General features: G+C 45.4%; 1 protein-coding gene across 1 annotated transcript; it reads left to right on the forward strand.

Annotated features, from left to right (window-relative positions):
- The first annotated feature begins 3,801 nt into the window (after positions 1-3,801).
- LOC133448223 (E3 ubiquitin-protein ligase TRIM35-like) lies at positions 3,802-8,126 on the forward strand. Its single transcript, XM_061726562.1, has 2 exons — positions 3,802-5,211; positions 7,076-8,126. Exon 1 carries the CDS (start codon positions 3,819-3,821, stop codon positions 5,205-5,207), a length of 1,389 nt encoding a protein of 462 aa, XP_061582546.1. The 5' UTR covers positions 3,802-3,818; the 3' UTR covers positions 5,208-5,211; positions 7,076-8,126.
- Positions 8,127-9,562: the final 1,436 nt, after the last annotated feature.

A 9,562-nucleotide genomic window follows, 5' to 3' on the forward strand; every position in this document is an offset into this window, starting at 1 on the left:
CAGACAATTTTATTATAACGTTTATTGAAAAGAACAAATGTATCAAACATTGTTTCATAAAAAATACAAAACAGATGTCGTCCATACAGGTTTCTAGCCAGAGCAAATTTGCAACCCCTGTCCCCGGTTAGGCCTTTACCTAAAATTTGAAAGCAGAGATAAAACAATACAAAACCATTAAAATACAAAACATGCAAAACAGAATAAAGACAATACAAAGACAAGAAGCTAAAACACAAACCAGATAAGGACAGAAAACTAAAATAATACAGTGGTACAGTATGTTAAAGCCAATGTTCACAAGCTTGTTTCAGTTTCAGCCATTGTTTTAATTGTGTTCTAAAAACCTTGAGGTCTGTCAGTATTTTGATTTCAGGTGGCAGTGTATTCCAATAATTTGGTACCTATTACCGAGGATGACTGTCCAAATGTTGTTCTGCGTTTTGCTATCCTACAATTACTGCTTCTTGCACCCCTAGTTCTAATTCCACTGTTTTGTTTGTTTACCAATTGCAAAATAATAAAGCACAGAAAAACCGAAAATAAATGCCATATTCGAAAAGGAGTGAGAAGAATTACAATTCAATTCAATTCAATTCAATTTTATTTATATAGCGTCTAATACAACAAAAGTTGTCTCTAGACGCTTTCCAGAGATCCAGAACATGAACATAAACCCCCGAGCAATTATTACATAAACAATGGCAGGTAAAAACTCCCCTAGTGGGAGAAAAACCTTAAGCCAAACAGTGGCAAGGAAAAACTCCCCTTTAGGAGGGAAGAAACCTTGAGCAGGACCAGGCTCATCAGGGGGGACCCTCCTGCCGAGGGCCAGACTGGTGGGTCAGGGACGGCAACAGCACAGCAGGCAGGTGGAAGCAGCAACGGGATGACCGGGGGTGGGGACCGCAGGCCAGCACACAGCTCCCGAAGCTCCGGCCCAATCAGCAAGTCCCAGGTTGGGGTGCAGGGTCGGGGAAAGGTTGAGAAGGGGCAGGGCCAGGGACAGGAGTCTTGACGGACAAACCTCTCCCCCGCCTGCCCGGGCCGTTACCCTGACCCGTTACCCTGACCGGGCCGTTACCCTGACCGGGTCGTTACCCTAACCGGGCCATTACCCTGCCCCTCTCACTCCCACGCTGCAGTTTCAGGTGTTGTGCATTCAGAGATGCACTTTGCCACCGGCAGAGGATGCTGCACCATGAACAAAAGAGAAAAAAGGGAGGAGAAGGGGGGGCCAGCACAAGAAACTACAGGAGCGACTCTAACACACTAGAGTTTACACTACCTAGAGATTTACCAACACCAGCTAGAGGTTTACTAAACACTAACTATAGGCTTTACTAAACAGAAAGGTTTTAAGTTTAGTTTTAAAGGTGGAGGTGGTGTCAGCCTCCTTAACCCAGATTGGAAGTTGGTTCCATAGTAATGGTGCCTGATAGCAGAACGCCCGCCCTCCAAATCTACATTTAGATACTCTAGGAACTACGAGTAAACCTGCACTCTGAGAGCGGAGAGCTCTGCCAGGAACATAAGGCTCTATCAAATCTTGTAAATACTGCGGAGCTGAGCCGTTTTGGGCTTTATATGCAAGTAATAAAATTTTAAATTGGATTCTGAATTTTACAGGTAGCCAATGGAGCGACGCTAACACTGGAGAGACGTGGTCTCTCCTGCTAATTCCTGTCAGCACTTGTGCTGCTGCATTCTGGATCAGCTGGAACCTATTCAGCAAATGACTTGGACATCCTGCTAACAACACATTACAGTAATCTAGTCTAGAAGATACAAACGCATGAACTAGTTTTTCTGCATCACTCTGCGAGAGGATTTTCCTAATCTTTGCAATATTACGGAGATGGAAAAAGGCTATTTTACAAACCTGATTGACATATGGTTTAAACAACAAATCCTGATGGAAAACAACACCAAGGTTTCTCACAGTTGCACTGGAAGCCATCGCAACACCATCTAATCCCTTCCTAAGATGCTCTGGACCAAGAATGATAACCTCTGTTTTATCTGAATTTAGAAGCAGGAAATTTCTGGACATCCAGTCCTTGATGTCCCTAAGACATGCCTGAAGTTTAACCAACGGTTTGGTCTCATCTGGCTTCATAGACAAATAGAGCTGCGTATCATCAGCATAACAATGAAAGTGTATGCCGTGATTCTGGATTATACTTCCCAATGGCTGCATGTATAAACTGAACAAGATTGGCCCTAGCACTGAACCCTGCGGAACACCATAACAGACCCTTGACTGTTCTGAAGAAACCTCATGTACATGAACAAACTGGAACCTGTCAGATAGATATGATTTAAACCAACGTAGAGCTGTCCCTTTAATCCCAACAACATGCTCTAACCTGTGCAGTAAAATGCCATGATCTATAGTGTCAAAAGCAGCACTGAGGTCCAGTAGAACCAGTATGGACACTAATCCCTTATCTGAGGTCCAGTAGAACCAGTATGGACACTAATCCCTTATCTGAGGTCCAGTAGAACCAGTATGGACACTAATCCCTTATCTGAGGTCCAGTAGAACCAGTATGGACACTAATCCCTTATCTGAGGTCCAGTAGAACCAGTATGGACACTAATCCCTTATCTGAGGTCCAGTAGAACCAGTATGGACACTAATCCCTTATCTGAGGTCCAGGAGAACCAGTATGGACACTAATCCCTTATCTGAGGTCCAGTAGAACCAGTATGGACACTAGTCCCTTATCTGAGGTCCAGTAGAACCAGTATGGATACTAATCCCTTATCTGAGGTCATAAGACTATGCTGCAGGGGTGACCGACATGATCCGCTGGGCGGTGCCTCTCACCCTTCTTCTCCTCTCCTCTTCCCTTCCTCTCTTCCCCATTTCCATTTTTATAAATATCTCATAGCTATCGTTTTTGTCCATCGTTCCTGTAGTTTCTTGTGCCGGCCCCCCTTTTTTTTTTGCATGTTTGCAGGCCGGAGCCTCGGGAGCTGCGTCCTGGCTTGCGGTCCCGGTCCCCCCCCTCTGGTCATCCTGCTGCTGCTTCCACCTGCCTACAAGGATGTCTGCTGTGTGCTGCTGATGCCCCCCCCCGATTGTGGCTCTGATTCTCTGACTGGTTGGACACCCCTGGTGTAGAGGTTGCTGGGGTTGTCCATGAGGACGAACCACTGCAAACACAACATGAATGTGTTAAGCTTGAGCTCCTACGCAGAAGCAACCAGACCTGCAGAACCGACCACAAGGGTCCGGATCTGGACCTGAAGAACCGACCACAAGGGTCCGGATCTGGACCTGAAGAACCGACCACAAGGGTCCGGATCTGGACCTGAAGAACCGACCACAAGGGTCCGGATCTGGACCTGAAGAACCGACCCCATGGGTCCAGATCTGGACCTGCAGAACCGACCACAAGGGTCCGGATCTGGACCTGAAGAACCGGCCGCAAGGGTCCGGATCTGGACCTGCACTTCCTCTGACTAGAGGGATAGAGTTATAGGCGAAGGAACTGTAAGGTCTGGATCTGGTCCCTAGTGGTCAGTGAGGTTTTCTGTTTCAGAATTTGAGCTCCGGTTTTAATCACGTGACCAACGGTTGAGTGGATCAATGTTCTGAAACCTTTGAACACAGAAGCTGTAAAGATAAATAATCAGTGATGTGAAATAGCTGATTCACGCTGGAGTAGTGTTGTAAAGTGAGATAAGGAACACACACTCTGGAGTTTACACTCCAACTCAACCAGGAAACCAGTCGGTCCTTATTGCTGACTGACATCAGAAGTCAAAGTATCTGACAGTCTGAACCGTCAGCGTCGCCCGGAGAGAACATGGCCTCTAGCTCGGGGGAAGACCTCTTGTGTCCCGTTTGCCAGGACATTTTCAAAGACCCGGTCGACCTGTCGTGCAGCCACAGCTTCTGCCGGGCCTGCATCCAGAGGTGGTGGGCGGACAAGGAAACACGGCCGTGTCCGTTCTGCAAGAGGAAGTCATCGAGGACCGACCCTCCTCGCAACCTGGCGCTGAAGAACCTGTGCGAGGCCTTTCTGCAGGACGGGGAGCGGCGGGCGGCAGCAGGGCCCGAGCACATGTGCAGCCTGCACAGTGAGAAGCTCAAGATCTTCTGTCTGGACCACCAGGAGCTGGTCTGTGTGGTCTGCCGGGACTCCAGGACTCACAGCAACCACCGGTTCAGACCCATCAACGAGGCGGCCCAGGATCTCCGCCAGGAGCTGCAGAGAGACCTGACACCCCTCCGGGAGAAGCTGACACTCTTCCAGCAGGTGACGGAGGACTGCATCTCCACGGCAGAACACCTCCAAGTCCAGGCCCGGGACACCGAGAAGGAGATCCGGCAGCAGTTTCAGAAGCTTCACCAGTTCCTGGAAGAGGAAGAGAAGGCGAGGGTGGAGGCGCTGAGGGAGGAGGAGGAGCAGAAGAGTCGGGTGATGAAGGAGAAGGTGGAGGCTCTGACCCAGGACATGGACGCTCTTTTAGAGACGATCAGAGCGACGGAGACGGAGCTGAGAGCCGGAGACGTCTCGCTGCTGCTCAACCACAAGGTGGCGACCGGGAGGGTCAAGCAGGGCCCGGTTCTGCAGGACCCGGAGACGGTTCCAGGGGCTTTGATAGATGTGGCCAAACATCTGGGAAACCTGACCTTCAACATCTGGAAGAAGATGAAGGACATGGTGCTCTACAGTCCTGTGATCCTGGATCCAAACACCGCCGACGCAGAGCTCGTCGTGTCTGACGACCTGCTGAGCGTTACATTCAAGGGGTCACGAGATCTGCCGAGCAACCCGGAGAGGACCAGGTTCCCCCGCACCGTCCTGGGCTCCAAGGGGGTAAAGTCAGGGACTCGCATGTGGTCCGTGAGTGTTGGACCCAACGCCGACTGGGAGCTGGGAATGCTGGAAGCAGATGGTGGCGACACAGCGGAGCCGCGGCGGTGGAGGATTTCACTCAAGGACGGTAGATACAAGGCGTTGGCTGGATCGGGCTCGGAGCAAGACCTGCAGGTTGGGAAGCCCCAGACGATCTGGGTTCATCTGGACTTCAACAAGGGGAAGCTGTTGTTTGAGGATCTTCACACAAACGAAGTCGTGCACACCTTCACGCACACATTCACGGGCGAGATGTTTCCTTACGTGTACACCCGGAGCTCAGTCCCACTGAGGATCGTGACACGCAAGGGTTCCGTGAAGACACCGATTTAGGCAGGTAAGGAGGCGGGACCAGACCCTGAACCCCGAGACGAGTCAACATCCCCTGGAAGGTCGTATCATCGTCTGCCTCGTTTGCGTTTGACGTTCTTGTCTGACTTGTGGACTTGTTGACTCTGACCGGGACTCGTTCAGCTCCAGCGAGTCTCAGCGTTTCAGTTCCAGATTAAAATGTTGGCTGATCTGTGAACGTAACTCCAGGAAAGATTTCTGGATGATGATCTAACAGTAACTCATGATGATTGATAATGATGATTGATCATGTGACTGGTGACGGGACCGTTGTCTCAGACAATCCTGTAAATATTGATGACTGATGTCTGATAAACAATCACAGCCACTCTATGTAGAAATACCACGTCTGACCTCATGGGGGCAGCGATCACGAGACCAAGTCGTGTTACAAGAGAGGTCGGACTAGACGAGAGGTTGAACAGCCTGTTCCCTTGTTTCCTTGTTTCCTTGTGCCCTAGTTTCTTTGTTTCCTTGTTTCCTTGATTTTGCCACGTTAGAAGTGAGAGAAAGAACAGATCTTTGAGACGGACGGGACACGCCCACCTTGTGTCAATCCCAGACCTGTTTTAGCTTAGCTGACCCGGCTGGTTGCCATGGAAACACCGTAACTATCAGAACTACCCTGGGACAAAGGTTGGGTTGTAGTCGGGTCCGCCTCCCGGCGGTTGATTGGCTGGAAGTGTCCTGAGATGATCGGCTGATCGGCTGATTGATCCCCACTCACCAGTAGATCTAGATCTCCCCCACCTGGTCAGATGTGGTACTGCTACAAGAAGAGTCTTAAATGCTGCCGGTAAAACCTGGTGGTTGAGGGGAATAAAATAAAAATATTAAATCTTTTTATTTTTTAAACATAAAAGATGTATGTGCTTTTAAAACTGCTGTAATAATATAATTTACCTTTTTTGTTAGGTGAAATTCACTTTGACTTTGGACAGCAGGGAGTTTATCTTCAACTATCCAGATAACAACAATAACAACTGATAACTACACATGTGTTAATAGCTCAATTGTAACAAAGACAATTTCTTTAAACAATTATTCTTCATTTGAGCATCATTTTGTTTGATTCAATTCAATTCAATTCAATTCAAGGAACACAGGCCAGAATGCAGCTCCCGAGGCTCCAGCCTGCAAACATGCACAAAAGAGAAAAAAGGGGGGCCGGCACAAGAAACTACAGGATCGATGGACAAAAACGATAGCTATGAGATATTTATAATAAATAAAAATGGTAATGGAGAAGAGAGGAAGGGAAGAGGAGAGGAGAAGAAGGGTGAGAGGCACCGCCCAGCGGATCATGTCCCCCCTGCAGCATAAGCCTATAGCAGCATATCTACCACCAACCTGCAGCATAGGCCTATAGCAGCATATCTACCACCAACCTGCAGCATAGGCCTATAGCAGCATATCTACCACCAAGCTATATTTGAGACTAACTATTATAGTCTTGTTCTATAGCTGCAACTATGACTACTGACTCTAACACACTAGAGTTTACACTACCTAGAGATTTACCAACACCAGCTAGAGGTTTACTAAACACTAACTATAGGCTTTACTAAACAGAAAGGTTTTAAGTTTAGTTTTAAAGGTGGAGGTGGTGTCAGCCTCCTTAACCCAGATTGGAAGTTGGTTCCATAGTAATGGTGCCTGATAGCAGAACGCCCGCCCTCCAAATCTACATTTAGATACTCTAGGAACTACGAGTAAACCTGCACTCTGAGAGCGGAGAGCTCTGCCAGGAACATAAGGCACTATCAGGTCTTGTAAATACTGCGGAGCTAAGCCGTTTTGGGCTTTATATGCAAGTAATAAAATTTTAAATTGAATTCTGAATTTTACAGGTAGCCAATGGAGCGACGCTAACACTGGAGAGACGTGGTCTCTCCTGCTAATTCCTGTCAGTACTCGTGCTGCTGCATTCTGGATCAGCTGGAGCCTATTCAGCAAATTACTTGGACATCCTGCTAACAACACATTACAGTAATCTAGTCTAGAAGATACAAACGCATGAACTAGTTTTTCTGCATCACTCTGCGAGAGGATTTTCCTACTGTAATTTTTGCAATATTACGGAAATGGAAAAACGTTATTTTACAGACCTGATCAACATATGGTTTAAAACGACAAATCCTGATGGAAAACAACACCAAGGTTTCTCACAGTTGCACTGGAAGCCATCGCAACACCATCTAATCCCTTCCTATGATGCCCTGGACCAAGAATGATAACCTCTGTTTTATCTGAATTTAGAAGCAAGAAATTTCTGGACATCCAGTCCTTGATGTCCCTAAGACATGCCTGAAGTTTAACTAACGGTTCTGTTTCATCCGGCTTCATAGACAAGTAGAGCTGCGTATCATCAGCATAACAATGAAAGTGTATGCCGTGATTCTGGATTATACTTCCCAACGGCTGCATGTATAAACTGAACAAGATTGGCCCTAGCACTGAACCCTGCGGAACACCATAACAGACCCTTGACTGTTCTGAAGAAACCTCATGTACATGAACAAACTGGAACCTGTCAGATAGGTATGATTTAAACCAACATAGAGCTGTCCCTTTAATCCCAACAACATGCTCTAACCTGTGCAGTAAAATGCCATGATCTATAGTGTCAAAAGCAGTTTGTATTGTAATGGGAAATTTTGGTATAACAATGTTTACACAAATCCTGTTTTCAAGTGAACATTCCTTGGCGAGGTCATGCTGCTTTGACACAGAGACTAGCACGGTTGCCATGGGCGATATTTTGTCTAGTTGTTCCCAGCCTGCCCATTATAAGATAGCGTGTCTCTAAACATCTTCAGCTCACTCAGGACTGACTGTCGTCTGATCTGTTGTACTGTGTGACTCCATTCATGAATGTTTCTCTTTTCATTAAAACTCAAGAATGACAGCTGACGTGTCAGGATATTCTTTTTTGAACACTTTATTGAACGAACAAAAATGTTACCACAGTATCAATCCACCTGTTTTATGTATCAGTCTACAGGCCGCCCAAGCCTCTTTCCTGTTTTATTCAAGAGTTTTCAGAATTTTTAACATCAATATATTCCGAATACCATTTTAATAACTGGTGATTTTAACCTGCACATCGATGACAACAGGAATTATTATGCAAATGAGTTTTTAAATCTTCTTAACAGTGTGGATTTTAAACAATACGTGGCACAGCTTACCCACAACAGTGGACACACCTTAGATGTGATCAAACCTCTGGCCTGTCGACTGGTGGGTTCTCTGTTGTTCCCCTGGCTGTGTCAGACAACTATTGTGTAGTTTTTAATATAACTAGTTTTATCCAACGGGAAGCCCCAGTGAGAACTATGAGGAAACGGCAAATAACTTCTGAAGTGGCTGCAAACTTTCTCAACATTTTACATCACACCCTTGGGCAGTTTTTACCTGCATGGTGTGATTTTATTGGTGATCATTTTAACAGCAAACTGAAGTCAGCCATTTATGCTGCAGCTCCATTTAAAAATAATACATTAAAAGCTAGAACTATACCACCATGGACAAATGAGACGATCAAAAAAGAAGAAAAAAGAACTGCAGAAGGAAAATGGAGAAAAACTAAATAAAGCATTGACTTGGATATTTTCAAGGAACAACTATAAAATTACAACAACACAGTAAAACAGGCAAGAACCCTGCATTTTTCAAACCTCATCACACAAAACAAAAATAATTCTAAATTCCTTTTTAAAACAATCGATCTTTTAACCTCATACCACTCCTGTAAAATATGCATAATTTTGCATAAAACGCCTATCCAAGTTATTCCCAAAGTAAATTAAAAGTTGTTCTTGAACCGATTGAAGTTCATGGATGGTTCTGGTTTCTTTTGAAAAGTAGAGCTAACAAAACTAAACTATGTTCAGCTTTTAATAAAAATAGAGGATAATCTAATATAATCACCTGATGGAACTCTCTTCCCGTTTCACTCATGGGGAGAATAGTCACCATCAAAATGATGGTTTTACCAAAAATAAATGATCTTTTTTCAATGATTCCATCCAAACCCCCTCCGTCTTGGTTTAAGTTACTGGACTCATCAATGGAAAATTAAAACACCACATATTCGCTCAAAAAACGTTACCAAAATCCAGAGACTGTGGAGGTTTAGACTTACAGTATTATTTCTTAGTTTATAAGTTACAGTATCTTAAAATGGGGCAAAAATCCCTCACTAGACAGTCAATGGCTGGATTCAGAACAAATCTCAGATTTACCATTTATTAGTCGAAATATTAAACATCATAAATGCTTTAAAATTATTATAACCCAGTAATTCTAAAAAATGATAAAAAGATGGTGAACTT

The sequence above is a fragment of the Cololabis saira genome, chromosome 8 (assembly GCF_033807715.1).
Source record: "Cololabis saira isolate AMF1-May2022 chromosome 8, fColSai1.1, whole genome shotgun sequence".
NCBI lineage: Eukaryota > Metazoa > Chordata > Actinopteri > Beloniformes > Belonidae > Cololabis > Cololabis saira.

Excerpts from the sequence above, each read along its gene's own strand:
- LOC133448223 (XM_061726562.1), top strand. The coding sequence starts at position 3,819 with ATGGCCTCTAGCTCGGGGGAAGACCTCTTGTGTCCCGTTTGCCAGGAC.